The sequence below is a fragment of the Saimiri boliviensis genome, chromosome 10, assembly GCF_048565385.1.
Source record: "Saimiri boliviensis isolate mSaiBol1 chromosome 10, mSaiBol1.pri, whole genome shotgun sequence".
In the NCBI taxonomy this organism is placed as follows: domain Eukaryota; kingdom Metazoa; phylum Chordata; class Mammalia; order Primates; family Cebidae; genus Saimiri; species Saimiri boliviensis.
Window position 1 is genome coordinate 27,953,001 of NC_133458.1, and position 17,611 is coordinate 27,970,611.

Genomic DNA, 17,611 nt, shown 5'->3' on the forward strand with positions numbered 1-17,611 from the left:
TTCTGTCAAGCCTAGAGATTTCATTCTCATTGACGTCTGAGCCTAAGTGAAGGCTGCTAGCCTCCCCTCCTTCTGTAAGTCTGAGGCATGCATTCTGCTCCTCGCCCATCCTGGCTGACATTATCATTACATGCCCATCTGCCTCCTGCCACACTGCAACTGGGGGATGATCTCAAAGTCCACTCCTCAGCCTGTGCGCTTCTCCCTCAGTGTCCCCTCCCCTGCCAGCTCAGGGAGTCACATCAGTGCCTACCACTCTCATGATGACACAGTCTCTGTGGTGAAGAATGGCTGCCCTCTGAGTCTGGTCCTCCGCCCCATCATTTCCTGTGCTTTGGCTATCTCCTGCCTCGCCCAGTCCCCACTGGCTGCACTGTTCTCCCAGGCTCCTGCTCTTCGTCTCCTCTAATTAATTTTAATCCATCTAGAATGATACGTTCATCACTCAGGCCCAGGCGTCCTTTGGAAGTTCTCTTGTATCAATCCCTCCCTTGAGATCCCATTCCATCCTTTCATACTGCAGATTATAGCCAACACTGAAGGGGCGTGTGGCCAGCATTGTATTTTCACTTCACTGTAACCAGTGTGGTCATTTCTATTATGTTCTCCACCTTGTACACGAAGTCAGAAAGTGAGTAACTTTCCCAGGTTCACAGTCAGAGTCAAAGAACCCTCTGTCTGTTGAGCCAGTGCTGTTAACCATTGTAATTATTCAGGAAGGTGCCTTTCCTGAGTATAAGGCCAGAAGGTGTGAGTTCAAGTCTCGGCCTCACTGCTTATGAGTTGGGTGATTCTCTGAGCTTCACTTTTTTTCCCTTGGGTTTCTGTGAAGGCAATATAATAGAATAACTGTGAAAGTGCTATGTGAATTTATTTATTATTATTTATTTATTTTAAGACAGACTCTCGCTCTGTTGCCCAGGCTGGAGTGCAGTGGTGCAGTCACAGCTCACTGCAGCTTCGAATTCCTGGGCTCAAATGATCCTCCCACCTGAGCCTTCCTAGTAGCTGGGACCACAGGCTAGCACCACCACGCCCAACTAATTTTTTAAAATTTTTAATTTTTTATAGAGACAGGGTCTCCCCATGTTGCTCAGTCTGGTCTCAAACTCCTGAGCTCAAGTGATCCTCCCTTGGGCTCCCAAAGTGCTGGAATTACAGGCATGAGCCACTGCACCCAGCCTGCTATGTGAATTTGAAAGTGTTTCCAAGAAGCCTTGCTGTAAAAGATATAAAGCACAAGAAAGCATGTTTTGCCAGTGGACAGGCAGGATATAAAATGAATAGTCTAGTGATAATTGGAATAATTTCAGGGGCAAACTGTTTTCCATTGACCAAATGGATCTTTGGTCTTTGCATGGGAGAAAGCCTTAGCATTGACCTGCAGGGAGGTAAGGAGGGCTGCTGAGGTATATGGCTGGGTGGTAGACTTGTTATAACACATAGTGCAGATCAGTATGTATTGTGCAGATCTGATACATTGCTAGTATCAGAATATCGTTAATCATATATGCATTTGTCTTAAATGCCAGTTCAGTTAAGAATCGCTTAATGTTTAGGACCTTAGATGTTTATTCCACAAGAACTGAACAAATCTTCCCATGTAAAATGGGAGAAAAATTTAAATTTAGATAACTGTTCATTCTCACATCAGAATAGCACTAGTTAATTTTATCTATTTATGAATACGCATCCTTATGTCTTCTTTATAAATAGTAATGCTAACTGTGCTGTTCTTTTTAAAAATTACCAGAATTGAAGCATGCATTCTTAGAATATCCAAACTTAGAATATTCTATCACTGTCTTTCTTAGAAGTTACACTTAAAAATTCCTGTTTCCTCCTTTCTACTCCGGTCACGTCTTCTTTCCATCCTTCCTTTATTTTTTCTTCCTCTTTTTCTTTTTATTTCATTAAGTGCAATAGTATAGCACTGCATTCATTTCATGATAACCCCACCTGTGATAGCCCTTATATTGAAGAAAAAGTTACAGAAAAAATAAAACGCTGTTTGTAGGTAATTTCCTCTGGTCAGCCACTAGGGTACTAGCAGTGAGAACGCAAGACCTTGGGAGGTAAGACCAGCTGGGGCAGACTTAGGAGAGGAGTTATTCATATCTAGGGCAGAGGCCAGCAAACTCTGTGAAGGGCCAGAGTATAAATATTTTAGACTTTCTGGGCCCTGTGTCCTCTTTTGTTCTTTTTTTCTTGAGGCAGAGTCTTGCTCTGTTGCCTAGGCTGGAGTGCAATGGCACACTCTTGGCTCACTGCAACCTCCACCTCCTGGGTTCAAGCAATTCTCCTGCCTTAGCCTCCCAAGCAGTTGGAATTACAGGTGCACACCACCATGCCCGGCTAATTTTTTGTATTTTTAGAAGCGACAGGTTTCACCATGTTGGCTAGGCTGGTCTCGAACTTCTGACCTTGTGATTTGCCCACCTCGGCCTCCCAAAGTAGATAACAGACGTGAGCCACTGAGCCTGTTGGCCCTATGTCTTCTTTTACAACTACTGAACTGTGTTGATGTAGCTTAAAACCAGTTATAGGCTATGCATTGCATAACAACATGTTGGTGAATGGTGGATCACATATACAACAGTGATCCCATAAGATTATAATGGGGCTGAAAAATTCCCATCACCCATGATGTCTTCATGATCCTGACCCTGTGCAGGCCTAGGTTAATGTATTTGTTTCTATCTTAGTTTTTAACAAAAAAGTTTAAAAACTGAAAAAGAAAAAAAATAAACATAGAAAAAGCTTATAGAATAAGGATATAAGGAAAGAAAAATATATATATATAATGTATACTCATTTAATACAACCATAGAAGGTAAGTAGTAATGTTATCCCCATTTTACAGATGGGGAATCTGAAGCATAGAGAGATTAGATCATCTGTTGCGTATCACACAGCTAATAGAGGCAGAGCATGACATAATAGCTCACCAAGTTGGGTCTAGCACCCTCTATCTGAGCCATTATGCTGTATTGCCTTTCTGGGTACAATGTTATCTTCTGGCAAAGACATCTTTTTACAGGCATCCACATGGAAGATCTTTGTCCTGCCAGCTCCATTAAGCATTTGAACAAAAAGTTACAGAAGGGTTGAAGTAATGTTTCCATTTGGAGGCAAGGGGACAGATGGTACTGTCTTATTTAGTAAAGAAGTCACTTTCACTGAAAGTGTTGGAGCAGAGGTGGGATGACTTTTGTAGTCTTGCAGTTCCTTAGAAAGACTTTGGTTCTTTTCTATAAAATAAAAGTAAAAATTTAAAATTCTTGATTTTTGAAATTTAAATCTGGCTATTTTTATTTATTGATTTTTGAGACGGAGTCTCGCTCTGTCACCAGGCTGGAGGGCAGTGGCTCAATCTCATCTCACCGCAACCTCCGCCGCCCAGGTTCAAGTGATTCTCCTCCCTCAGCCTCCCGAGTAGCTGGGATTACAGGCACCCGCAACCACGGCCGGCTAATTTTTGTATTTTTAGTAGAGATGGGGTTTTACCATGTTGGACAGGATGATCTCAATCTCCTTACCTCGTGATCCACCTGCCTTGGCTTCCCAAAGTGTTGGGATTACAGGTGTGAGCCACTGTGCTTGGCCAAATCTGGCTAATTACTAAAGGAGCAAACAGCCTGAACACCTCCCCACAGCACACTCAGGCACCATCTCATTACATTTACAGGATTTGGGAGTCTGAATAACCAGAACTGCTTTGAGGAAATGATATGTCAGACTGTTTTGAGGAAATGATATGTCAGACTGTTTTGACCTACTGCTATGGGAACTTAATGAACCTCCCTTAACCCCAGCCCACAACACACACACACACACACACACACACACACACGCGCGCTACACACCATTCTTCCCATCTATACCCTTCTTATGTGAGAAGTATTTGAAGGTAATATTAGGGAAGACTTATTCAATTATTAATTAACATAATATATTATTAAATGATTATAATCATAATTTATAGTCATATGAGAGAATGTTAATATGGAAAGATAGCCAAGATAAATAAATGGTAAAGGCACATATAGAACAGCATGTCTTGTGTTCACAATTGTGTAAAAAAATGTGGATAGGGAGGAGATGGATGAGTATTGTGGAAGTTTTCTAAAAGGATAAAAAAAAATTGATAGTCATTACTTCTGGGGAAGGAGATAGGGATCTGGATGGGAGGAAATTACAGTTTTCATTGTATACTCTTGTATTCTCTGAATTTTTAATGCGAATGTGTATATTCTTTTTTTTTTTTTTTTTTTTTTGAGACGGAGTTTCACTCTTGTTACCCAGGCTGGAGTGCAATGGTGCAATCTCAGCTCACCGCAACCTCCGCCTCCTGGGTTCAAACAATTCTCCTGCCTCAACCTCCTGAGTAGCTGGGATTACAGGCACGTGCCACCATGCCCAGCTAATGTTTTGTATTTTTAGTAGAGACGGGGTTTCACCATGTTGACCAGGGTGGTCTCGATCTCTTGACCTCGTGATCCACCCGTCTCGGCCTCCCAAAGTGCTGGGATTACAGGCTTGAGCCACCGCGCCCGGCCGCTAATGTGTATATTCTTAATTAAAATACCAATAAATACATAAATGCATTCTTCAACTGGACACTTGCTTCTTCACGGCATATCCCCTACCCAAGACGGAAAATCTTTCTTTACCTGAATCTCCTTGGAATACATTTACAGTTGTAAGCATTTTTCAATTAAAAATAACCTCTCCTGGGACTTGCCTTACACTGCTAATGATGATAGAGAGGGAGTAAATGAACCAATGTCGCTACTTGTTAGATTTCTGGTGAGTGTTAGTGGGTATAGTGGGTTGAATGGTGGCTCCAAAAAAGATTTGTCCACATTTGAATCCCAGGAAACTGTGAATATTACCTTTTATGGCAAAATATGTGATTTCATTCAGGATCTTTAAAGGAGGCTCACCTGAGGGGGTCCTAAATGCAATCACACGTATCCTTATGAGAGAGAAGCAGAGGGAGTTTGGAGGGAGAAGGGGAGGAAGCATTGTGACCACAGAGGCAGAGAGACTGGAGTGATGATGCACCACAAACCCAGGAATCCTGGAGCCCCCAGAAGCTGGAAGAGGTGGGGAACAGATTCTCCCATCTGAACCTTTGGAGGGAGCACCTTCCTAGCAACACCTGACTTCAGGCATTTGGCTTCCACACTGTAAGACAGAGTAAGTTTCTACTATTTTAAGCCACCCAGTTTCTGGTAGCTTATTACAGCAGCTTTAGGAAACTAATACAGCAGAGAAGAAAGTGCAACTAATAGCTAAAGTTCGGTTTTTGGATTCCGTAAATGTAATCATGGTTCTTCTGGCCCAAATAATACCAAAAGTTGATAGTATTGTATTGACTCACATAATTCTGTCATAGATAGTTCAGTTGTTACTAATGAAAGTGTAAAGTAGTAAGGTTCTTGTCAGTAAAAATATTAGAGGGTAGATAAACACCTGGGGGGTGCTAGTGAAGGAATTCCTGCATTGGATGGAGATGGTTTAGGTAATCTCAGATCCCAGCTGTATGTGCTAGCATTAACCACATGTCAGAATAGTACCAGCTGCTAAAGAATCTACTGGGTATTTCACAAAGGTTTATAGTCAAATTCTGTATTCTGTAAAACATTCTTTTACTACAGAAAACATTCTATCACACTATTATCAAAAAGACTGACCTGGAACTATTATTGTAGGGAAAGCAGATATTAATTGGTGTGCCTAGGATTTCTGAAATCATGTCAAGACAAACCACCCTAAACACACACTTATCACCTATGTTCCAAGTCCCAGTGTGGCAAGTTTTTTACTTCACATAGGTTTATACTTCATGTACTTTGGATATCAAAGAGACAAAAATTATATATAATTAAGGAGTACAACTTGATGTTTTGATATAGATATACATTGTGAATTGACCACCACAATTCAGCTTATTAACTGATGACATTATTAAAATGGAGTCACTAATGTCAAACTCTAACAAACAAAATGGAGCTGAGGCCATGGAAGAGGGGCCCTCATTCGAGTATGCCTATGATGGTAACTGTGCGAAAAATTCTTCAACACCACAGTATTCCAGATAAGCCACTTACACAAGGATACTCACCCAACAATGAATGTCTCCACCCATGAGCTATTTCCAACTCCTGCAACCAGCCCCTGTAAGCAATGGTCTTTGTTTCAAAAGTGTTTACATGGACTTCTGTCTTTAAAAGCTTCTCCTTTAGCACAACCCCTTTGGATGAGCCTGTAGTCTACCATAGCATACATATCGCAGATTGCAGTCCCCTGCTATTTCCAAATAAACTCTGCTTTGGAGAGTTGGTCTCTGTTGCTCATTTTAGGTAGACATATCTTGTTGGTTAAGTTTACAAGTCACAGAATCAAGAAACATTTCAACTAGACCTTCATCTAGATGAGATCCTAAACTTCAGTTCGCACATGACTGGATACGATTTTTGTCTTCCTTGAAGAGGGGCTGTGTGTATTTTGTGTGTAAGATAGGAGCAGATATTTTTGACCAATTCACTTGCTCTAATATAAGAGTATTATACCAGCCATGTTTGCCACTCTGTAGGTAGAGTATGCTTCTCCAGTCTCATGTTAGGCTTGACCATGTGATTTGCTTTGGTCAATGGTATATGAACAATTTGATTTACACAGTATCCAAGCAAGAGCTTTGAATGTGCTTGCATGGTATAAAGAAAGGTTTGTCTCTTGCTCTTGCTCTTCACTATAAAAAATGTATGTCCCAAGTAGGAGCCATTCTATCAGTCTAGTGCCAGAAAAAAAAGACTGTGGAGCAGAGCCAATCCAAGTAAGCCAAGCTGAGTGGAGCAGAGCTGTGGCTGACTCCCAGACCCATGAAAAAGAAGTAACATTCGTCGGCCGGGCATGGTGGCTCACGCCTGTAATCCCAGCACTTTGGGAGGCTGAGGCAGGTGGATCACGAGGTCAAGAGATCGAGACCATCCTGGTCAACATGGTGAAACCCCGTCTCTACTAAAAATACAAAAAATTAGCTGGGCATGGTGGCTCGTGCCTGTGATCCCAGCTACTCAGGGGGCTGAGGCAGGAGAATTGCCTGAACCCAGGAGGCGGAAGTTGCGGTGAGCCGAGACCATGCCATTGCACTCCAGCCTGGATAACAAGAGCAAAACTCCATCTCAAAAAAAAGAAGTAACATTTGTCAAAAGCCACTAAGATTTGGAGTTTTCACTTGTATTAGCCTATCCTCAGGGAATACTCTGGGGATGAAATAATAGTTTGTAATATTAACTTTATTATATCCTTTTTTTTTTTTTTTTTTTTTTGAGGCAGAGTTTCGCTCTTGTTGCCCAGTCTGGAGTGCAATGGTGTGATCTTGGCTCACCACAACCTCTGTCTCCTGGGTCCAAATGATTCTCCTGCCTCAGCCTCCAGAGTAGCTGGGGATTGCAAATAAGCATGTGCCACTACACCTAGCTAACGCTTATATTTTTAGTAGAGACGGGGTTTCTCCATGTGGGTGAAGCTAGTCTTGAACTCCTGACCCCAGGTGATCTGCCTGCCTTGGCCTCCCAAAGTGCTAAGATTACAGGCGTGAGCCACTGTGCCCAGCCTATAGCCTTCCTTTCTATGTTTGACATTGAGGTTCTCTTGTGTTGAAGAATTTAAACACCAAATTTCGAATTTCAGCTCATTTTCTTTTTATTAAAGTACTTCAGTAGATGAACAGTGTTATCAACAATCAATACAAACTTTACTGAAATATTCACAAATAAAAATCCTCTGTAAGTCATTCAAATAATGTTTTTCTATGTAGTAAAGGTAATCATCATTGGGAGACTAGTTAATTTGAATTTATTCCTAACCACAAACATGGGTTCACAAATTGGGAGATTCAACCTGGTTACCTTAATATATGGGGCTGGCTGTCAATACCTGAAAGCTAGTCCCAGCAAGTCTGTGGAAAAAAATGATGTGAGTGGAAACTGATCACTTATCCCTGGTGCTTCAGTTTCTTCATCTGCACTGAGAATTACCTTCCCTTAGAGAAGGGTTATAAATAAATATAAAATGTTAAAGCTTAGCATACTTCTGTGCCTCAAAAAGCATTCAGGTACATGCTTTTAAAAGGGCAATTTCTTTGTTTTTGACATTAATTGAATACTATCTGGCCTTAAAATAAATTGATGAATGACTACTCTTTCCTTGAAAATTATCTTTTTACTCAAATCACATTAAAATCATACTAGCCTGACCATAGATTAATTTACAGAAGTCATGATTAGCAAATTATTTTGACTGCAATAAAGACTACTGTCCTACTTAGGTAAAATGTACAAATTATTTTTAAAAATTTCATCCATTACTTAACATTCTCCATGACCTATCCTTAAACACAGAAATCTTGCTACTTTAAAGCACAAAGAGGTAAAATCCAAGGTTTACTTATTAGATTTTGGTATAGTTCCTTTGGATACTGTCAAGTATTTTATTCATGATCTCCAAATAAGACTGTGGTTGACAAGGGGCAGAGTAAATAAGCAAATTTTGACTAGATCTCCCAACATAAAGTGACCTGGTGCCATCACAAAAAGATTCAGTAGTGCCTAAATTGGGAGAGGGGGACAACATTTACAGTAAAAAATCTTGAAGAGGCTGGGTGCGGCAGCTTATGCCTGTAATCCCAGCACTTTGGGTGGCCAAGGTGGATGGATCACCTGAGGTCGGGAGTTAAAGACCAGCCTGGCTAACACTGTAAAACCCCGTTTCTACTAAAAATACAAAAAAATTAGCCAGGTGTGGTGCCACATGCCTGTAATCCCAGCTACTCTGGAGGCTGAGGCAGGAGAATCACTTGAACCCGAGAGGCGGAGGTTGCAGGTTGCAGTAAGCCATGATTGCACATTGCATTTTAGCTTGGGCAACAAGAGCGAAACTCCTTCTCAAAAAAAAAAAAAAAAAAAAAAAAAAAAAAAAGCTTGAGGATGCAGATGGTATAACTGTGGGGCCAGAAGAGAAATAATATGATCCTAACTAAATCAGAAACTTTTCTAAAAACCTTGTTTATCTTGAGAAGTATGTGAGCCTGCTGTAAAAGAGAAATATAAAGAGGCTGGTACATCAACTCTTATATTTTCAATGAAATGTGCAGTACTTTTAGGTAGAAGCAGTATTGCTTAAATATCCACATGACACTTTGAAACTGCTAGCAATAAAAGGGGAAAAATCATTAATTAACACTGGAGAAAAAGAAAAATGGTAAGCTGTGAAGCTCTTACTGTTCTTTTCAATTAGAAAAATATATTGATCATGAGCACAAGTGGATATACCATCTGAATAAATAAAATCTCCTATAGTTAACTTGTCATTTAAAAAATGAATAGAATGAAAAGGATAATTTTCTGCAGTGTACTCAGCCATTTTGAGACTGGAGTCATTTAAGAAAAATAGGAAACATCCTTAGAGAGGGCCTGATTATTTCATATTGGTTGTGGCGCTTTAAAAATGGCAGAGCATTCCATGCCCTATACAGAGTACAGAAGGAAATAATTTCCACATTGAATATAGATCTCTTACAGAATGAGGGTTAAAAAAACACTCTTCACGACACACTTTTCTATAACATGCAGTATTGAGGGAATAGTAAATCATCATCCTTCACAAAGAAGGTGCAGGTGCTCTAAAATAATCTTAGAGCTAATGATTTTAGAAAGAGGCTGTCCAAATTTGAAATTTAAAATGCAAACTTAATTTCAAAGTTGTTTTTTCCAAACCTCTGATAAGTCCTAGGAATCCAGGGTGAGCAAGAAGAAAACTTTCTCCCTATTTTATAACTCGTACCTCCCACTATCTGTGACGAATGCCATAGGTTAAATGCCATAACAAATTTCCTCTTTAAAGCCAGCAAAGTCTAGCCTGGTTCTAGTCAAGACTAGAGCAGGAAGAGGTCCCACCAAAGAGCTTGTCTAGGATTGATCCACAAAAAGAGTTCTAAGGCCAACTGGGCACCAAACTGACCCCAGGGTAAGTTGATCATTTTGTTGTGATTCAGGATCCTACCCTTGCACCATCTCTAGGTCCAAGAGCCCCAAGAAGAGCCCTGAACTATACTGGATGTTCTTAAGCTGATCTCCCTGTGACAAGCACTCCTAGAACTGGTAACAAAGCCTGTATGGACAGGGTAGGCAGAGCACCATTTATTGGAGCCAACCTCCATCTATTGATGCTTGTTGACAAGAGGTTAGTCAGTGATTCTGGAGCAGCTCCTCCCAACAGATGGGCTGTGAAAACACCTCTCTCTCGAGCCAGAGCTCATATGAATAGTGGAAATCTTCAGGCAGATCCAACCTCTGCCCCAGCACACTCTGCAAGCAGTTATCCACAGGTGAAAATTCAGAGTCCTGGGGTCTGTCATACCGACGGCTGTTAAAAGCCTCAATGTTGGCCCTCAAGGTACATTCTTCTGCTTGGAAATCCCATGGCCTGGCATCGATGTCTGTGTTGAAAAGAGAGGAAGAAAAAGACATGCAAGACGCTGCTCCTCTTTTTTTTTTTTTTTTTTTTTAGTAGATACAGAGTTTCTCTATATTGGTCAGGCTGGTTTTGAACTCCTGACCTTAGCTGATCTGCCTGCCTCGGCCTCCCAAAGTGCTGGGATTACAGGCGTGAGCCACTGCACCCAGCCAACACTGCTCCTTTTACCACAGAGCATGGTCTATGGGATTCCAAAAATGAAACTGCTCAGAATTCTATTTTTTTTTTTTTTTTTTTTGTGAAGAGTGATGTACCAAGTAAATATATAGCATGCTGACACTTAGGTTTAAAAAAATACACATATGCCCAGATGCATAAGCTTGTATATGCAGAAATTATCTTTGGAAGGGTAATCTAGACACTGGTAACAGTGGTTACCTATGAGAAAGGAAATGAGGGTCCAGAGGGAGGTAGACTTCTTCTATTGTATTTCCTTTTCATTATTTCACTTTCTTATTAGCTTTATGTATTACTAGTTATATGTATTATGTTTTCCAAAAGGGTAATTAAATCTCTTTTATGGAGCTTTTCCTGGGGGAGGAGAGTGTCCCATCTGAATGGAGTCACCAACTCTCAAGGAATGGGAAGGGTATAATATAGAGAAGCAGAATGGACCAATTACTGAAGACTTTCCTGATTTCCTGGAATCTCCTCCAGCATGTGATAAATCTGTATGCCAGCTTATTTTAAGATGATGAGGTGATGGCTTCAATGAAGGTAAAAACAGAAAACAGATCATGTTTTGCTTCTATTCACTTAGACACTTATTTCAGGGCTAAAGATACAAATCTCCCAGATCTCTGATGTCCTACATGCAAAGGTTTATCATAAGGAAGTATAGTTTGAGTTTGGGCTCATAATGGCAGCAACAACAGATGTGCCGTTTGCAGGATAAAACATTTTCATGTTTTAAACATTTACAAGATTTTAAATAGATAATTGTACCTTATGTCTTATAGCAGAAGTTGCATCCTGGCTTGTTACGTGCCTATCATATGCTTCCCTTAGTTCTCTAAACCCTTTTTTAGTGAAAATATGGTCCCTCACTACCACAAACATTGAGTTTCCCAAGTTTGGGGGAAATAGCAGGGGTCAGCATATCTGGAGGGCAATGGATGAGCCTTGTCCTGAGAAAACCACCTTCATCATGATGGTATTTTCCCTGCCAGGTAAGTAAGTATAGTTCTCTTAACTCTTTACTGCATCATCCTTTAAAATTCAAGCAGGTTACAAACCCAGCAAAGACAAGTCATGACCAAAAATTCTCAAATACAATTATGGAAATACAAAGCTAAAAAAAGCTCTCTGAAATATATTTTTCCAAACTCTGGTCAATCTTACAAGTTCCATTAGTTAAACCAAGTATCTTGTCTCCTGATATAAGGCAAGATATACAGTATGTATATATATACAGATATACAAGATGTACAGTTCCCAAGATTACCTAGGACATACTACAGCCAAAAAGGTTTAAATTGAATTCATCTAACCTTTAGATTTAACTTTTAAGTTTATAGGTAATACCATAGATAAAGGAATAAAGTAGATAACACCACAAAGAAGCATACAGACAAATCTAGAATGTGAGTACTTTGCAGGACAACTGACCTAGTTCTTCAGTTAGTTAGCATTCATGGTGGGGGTGGGAAGACTGCTAGAGGCCAGGCATGGTTGCTTACACTTATAATTCCAGCACTGGCCGGGCGCGGTGGCTCAAGCCTGTAATCCCAGCACTTTGGGAGGCCGAGGCGGGTGGATCACGAGGTCGAGAGATCGAGACCATCCTGGTCAACATGGTGAAACCCCGTCTCTACTAAAAATACAAAAAATTAGCTGGGCATGGTGGCACGTGCCTGTAATCCCAGCTACTCAGGAGGCTGAGGCAGGAGAATTGCCTGAACCCAGGAGGCGGAGGTTGCGGTGAGCCGAGATCGCGCCATTGCACTCCAGCCTGGGTAACAAGAGCGAAACTCCGCCTCAAAAAAAAAATAATAATAATAATAATAATTCCAGCACTTTGGGAGGCCAAGGCGGGAGGATCCCTTGAGCCCAGAAGTTCAAGACCAGCCTGGGCAACATAGGGAGACTCCATCTCTACAAAAAAATTTAAAAATCAGCGAGGTGTGGTGGTGGTATGCATCTATAGTCCCAGCTACTTGGTGGTTGAGGTGGGAGGATCACTTGAGCCCAGAAGTCAAGGCTGCCATGAGCCATTATCATGCCGCTGCTTTCCAGCCTGGGCAACAGAGCGAGAGATCCTCTCTCTCTCAAAAAAAAAAAAAAAAAAAAAAAAATTAACATTTATATAACAACCAGATGCAATTTGTAGTCCTGGATTGGATTCTGACTTGGAAAATAGCTATAAAGAACATTTGGGGACAACTAGAAAATTGTGAATGTGAACTTTATTAGATGAAATGAAAATGTACTGAAAGAGAAAGGTAGAGAAAATGTTAAAAGAGAAAATTTCAAAATAGCATATATAACTTGCTTTTATTTTAATAAAATATGCATATATATGTATAGAAAAAGATCTGAAGGAATATACAGTACGATGTTAATGGTGGCAATTCCTGGATTGTACATAAATATGATAATATAGTAAAATGTTTTCTTACCTATATTTTCCATCTTTTTTTCCTAACTGCTTTGTAATAATGAAAAGTTGCTTTAATTTTTAAAATCTTTTGGATAAAACTGTCATTTAAAAGGATGTTTTGGAAGGGCAATTATCTCTCAATTTACTTGTTTTATAAAATGGGTTTTCACAGTTTACATAGCACAAGGGCACATATTAGAATTTGAGGTATAACCTTAAAGTTTGGTGTATCAACACCTGACCTATAATTATATATTTTTTCATCTAAAATATGTAACAATTCATGCCAAAAGAAGAGAGACAAATATTTATTTAGTTTTGTTTAAACCCCAGGAAACTCTGGGAAGCCAAGAGCTCTTGGAAGACTCACCATTCCCATACGCCCAGTCATCATTCATGCGGTGGCGCACTTTCTGGTAAATGGCTGACATGGTTTTCATGTTGCTTTTCCTCCATTGACGCCCCAGGTACTTGGTCTGTATCTTCAGCAGCTTTAGGACGTAAAGTTGCAGCATGGCCTGTTTGACCTTGAGGGCCCGCTTTAAGATCGGTGCCGATTTAAACACTACCAGCATCTGTTCATTGAAAGAGGGGTGGGATGAAGAAAGGCAGGTAAGTTTCTTGGAATTTCCAGCTTACAAATTAAACCAAACCTAGCTAGCCTCAGAAATCCCTGGGGAGCTTTCAGGAATCTATCGTCCAGTCGACTTAGATTTAATCTTCAAGAATATAGAGGGAGGCTGGGTGCAGTGACTCATGCCTGTAATCCCAGCACTTTGGGAGGCTGAGGCCTGGGGATCTCCTGAAGTCAGGAGTTTGAGACCAGCTTGGCCAACATGATGAAACCCCATCCCTACTAAAAATACAAAAATTAGCCAGGTCTGGTGGTGCAGGCCTGTAATCCTAGCTACTAGGTAGGCTGAGGCAGGAGAACTGCTTGAACCTGGGAGGCAGAGTGAGCTGAGATTGTGCCACTGCACTACAGCCTGGGCAACAGAGCAAGTCTCAAAAAAAAAAAAAAAAATATATATATATATATATATATATATATATATATATATATATGGGGGTGGGGGAACTACTCCATTCATATTTTATTATTCAAAGTTTTCAATATTCAAAGCATATGGTATAAAGGGAAAAGAAATTTTGTCAGCCACACATATCATTTCCACTGTCACAGTTTTTTATTTTCTGGCAATAATTCTATGTACATATACATTACTTTTGTTTTTGTTTTTGAGATGGAGTCTCACTCAGTCGCCCAGGCTGGAGTGCAATGGTGCAATCTTGGCTCACTGCAACCTCTGCCTCCCAGGTTTAAGCAATTCTCCTGTCTCAGCCTCTCAAGTAGCTAGGATTATAGGTGCCCACCACCACACCCAGCTAATTTTAGTATTTTTAGTAGAGATGGGGTTTCATCATGTTGGTCAGTCTGGTCTCGAACTCCTGACCTCACGTGATCATCCCACCTCAGCCTCCTAAAGTGCTGGGATTACAGGTATGAGCTACCACGCCAGGCCTACTTTTGTTTTTTAACACAAATGGTAGCCAACTACATATCCTGCCACACTGTTCTATACCTTGTTTTTTTACCTTGAAAATTATTCCATGTCAGTATACAACTGCCTTATTCTTTCACTTTTTAAAAATAGAGATGGGGTCTTATCATGTTGCCCAGGCTGGTCTCAAAATCCTGGGCTCAAGCCATCCTACTGCCTCCGCCTCCCAAAGTGCTGGGATGACAGGCATGCACCACTGAGCCTGGCTGCTCATTCTTTGTAATGATTGCATAATATTCTATTATAAGGACATACCAACATTTATTTAACCAATTGGTCCTGTTAAATAAGCATTTAGCTTGTTTCCAAGCTTTCATTATTATAAACTATGTTGCAATGATAAATCTTAGACTTGCATCATTTGTGAATGCGTGTAATCCAAACAACATTGCTAACTTCCCTGCTAGAGCTGCCTTAGGGAGGGTCTGAGATTCAGCCCCCTGCTAATAAACTGACTGATAAGTAATCGTCTAACATAGAGTAAGTGCCCAGAATTAGGAGGTGCTAAATGTTACATAGCATTCAGTGTCTACATATGTACCTCACAAACCAGGCACTGCACAAATATTTACTAGTGATTTTTTTTAAAATTCAGTCAAATGGACAACTCCATGATCTAAAGCCACACTCACCATGGTCCTGGAATGTTTCCATTTGGTCAGTTTATTGAGCAGCCTCAGGAGGTTGATGCAGGAAAAGAGGTTCCTCCAGCAGAACTGGCTATTGTCTCCAGCTTCCTATAATAGGTAACATCCATCATTATCTCAATACCTCCAACACTTTTCCACAGAAGACTGGAAGTCAATGTTGGTCAGTTTAGGTGAGGCCTTCCTGTATGAAATAATACCTCTTCACCTTCCTGTCTCTCAACACACTGAGGTCTCTAAAGCTCACAGTTTGAAAACCCTCTCATCTGCCAATCCTGGAAGACTCTTATCTACAGCATGTGTTGGTTAGAAAGATGATACATGGGCTGGGAGCAGTGGCTCACGCCTGTAATACCAGCACTTTGGGTGGCCAAGACAGGCAGATCACAAAGTCAGGAGTTCAAGACCAACCTGGCCAACATGGTGAAACCCATCTCTACTAAAAATACAAAAATTAGCTGGGCATGGTGGCGGGTGCCTGTCATCCCAGCTACTTGGGAGGCTGAGGCAGGAGAATTGCTTGAACCCAGGAGGTGGAGGTTGTAGTGAGCTGAGATCACGCCATTGCACTCCAACCTGAGCAAGAGAGCGATACTCCATCTCAAAAAAAAAAAAAGAAGAAGAAAGAAAGAAAGAAAAGAAAAGGAAAGAAAAAAGATGATACATGAACACAGGAACCTGGTTCAAGAAAGCTTTCTTATGTAGTTTAGTACTCTGGGATCAGAAAACAAATGAGAGAATTTTATCCCTATATTCAGGAACTCTGCACTTATATAAACTATGCTTGTAATTGTTAGGATTAGGTCTAATTCTGGTAGATTTTAAACTATGTTGGATGGATCCGATATCTATTATGGTTGAATTTTTTTTTGTCAGCCTCCACCCTCCTTTATCAAACCATATTACAATCAGATACTTAATTTTTTTTTTTTTTTTTTTTTTTTTTTTTGGTGCCGTGACTCAGATCAGATACTTAATTCTTCAGAATGGAGGGAAAATTGGCAGATGGTTTATTCTAACCGGGTATTTTTCTTATATATTTCTTGATAGCCTGTGAACATCTAACCAGACACGACAGATGGATGTCAGATTAAAAGCAGGTATCTACTCATAGAAACATTTTTCAGAAATAAAAATATGAGTCCTTATGTGATTTGGGGGCTTGCAAATACATACTGGTGTCAGAAGCTATATAAATCAATGAGCACACATGACAGCCAAACTAACATCTTGGAAATTCCTCACATCTACAATGTGATAGGAGAATGTAGGAGTAGACGACATGTAGAAGTGAGCTGCTGTCTGGTGAATGGAAAATTACCTCCTCCTCCCTCAAATTAATTTGAAGCAAGATAGGCATATATCTAATGTGGAATGAACATCCGAAATTTTTGAGGGAATTAGGCTTTCCTAATACCTAATACAGAGGACCAAAAAGTTTCAGGGAAATTTTTTATTTAGAGATTTTATTTATAGGCCGGGCACAGTGGCTCACACTGGTAATCCCAGCACTTTGGGAGGCTGAGGTGGGCAGATTACCTGAGGTCAGGAGTTCGAGACCAGACTGGCCAACTTGGTGAAACCCATCTCTACTAAAAATACAAAAATTAGCCAGGCAGGGTGGCGGGTGCCTGTATTCCCAGCTACTAGAGAGGCTGAGGCAGGAGAATCACTTGAGCCGGGGAGGTGGAGGTTGCAGTGAGCTGAGATCACACCACTGAACTCCAGCCTGGGCAACAAGAAAGAAACCCCATCTCAAATATATATATTTATATATACTATTTATAAATAATATTCTCCATCCTATAATAAAGTTCAATATTGTCCCAGGAGAACCATCTGTCTGCTTTTGAGGAAAACTTTTATGGTACTTTCTATTGTAGTGCATCAGCTAGTCTGGCTTGCCCCAAATAGACCAAGTTCTATAGACATTATATTTTGTGTGGTTAATAGAGACAGACTTTTAAATTTTTAAGATGTGTGGGAAACACAAAACATATGGGATAGGTAAGTTTCTACTATGAGCTTCCTTTATCCTGATTTTCAATATGGTAGAGGTGTAAAAAGCCTTGTATTCCTCAGTGCCTCAAAGAATAATATGGGAGTAAAGGCATACCCTTGTAGAAGCAGCACTGGAATAGATACCAGAACACTTGGATTATGGTCTCATCCCTGACTGTATGATCTTAGGTAAATCATTTTCCTTCTTTCCTGTAGGTTGAACTGGCTAATCTTTAAGATCATTTCAGCTCTCAGCA

At 40.4% G+C, this 17,611-nt stretch overlaps 1 protein-coding gene across 2 annotated transcripts in view; it reads right to left on the reverse strand.

Moving 5' to 3' along the window:
• Positions 1–7,688: 7,688 nt before the first annotated feature.
• The window catches only part of STRIP2 (striatin interacting protein 2), a 56,384-nt gene continuing 46,461 nt past the window's right edge, over positions 7,689–17,611 (reverse strand). For both annotated transcript variants that reach the window (XM_074379076.1, XM_039473063.2), the window contains exons 19-21: positions 15,339–15,443; positions 13,515–13,719; positions 7,689–10,507 (exon numbers count right to left, since the gene is read on the reverse strand). In XM_074379076.1, coding sequence (XP_074235177.1) covers positions 10,257–10,507; positions 13,515–13,719; positions 15,339–15,443 — 561 coding nt within the window. In that variant the 3' untranslated portion in view covers positions 7,689–10,256. The remainder of the gene's footprint in view (positions 10,508–13,514; positions 13,720–15,338; positions 15,444–17,611) is intronic.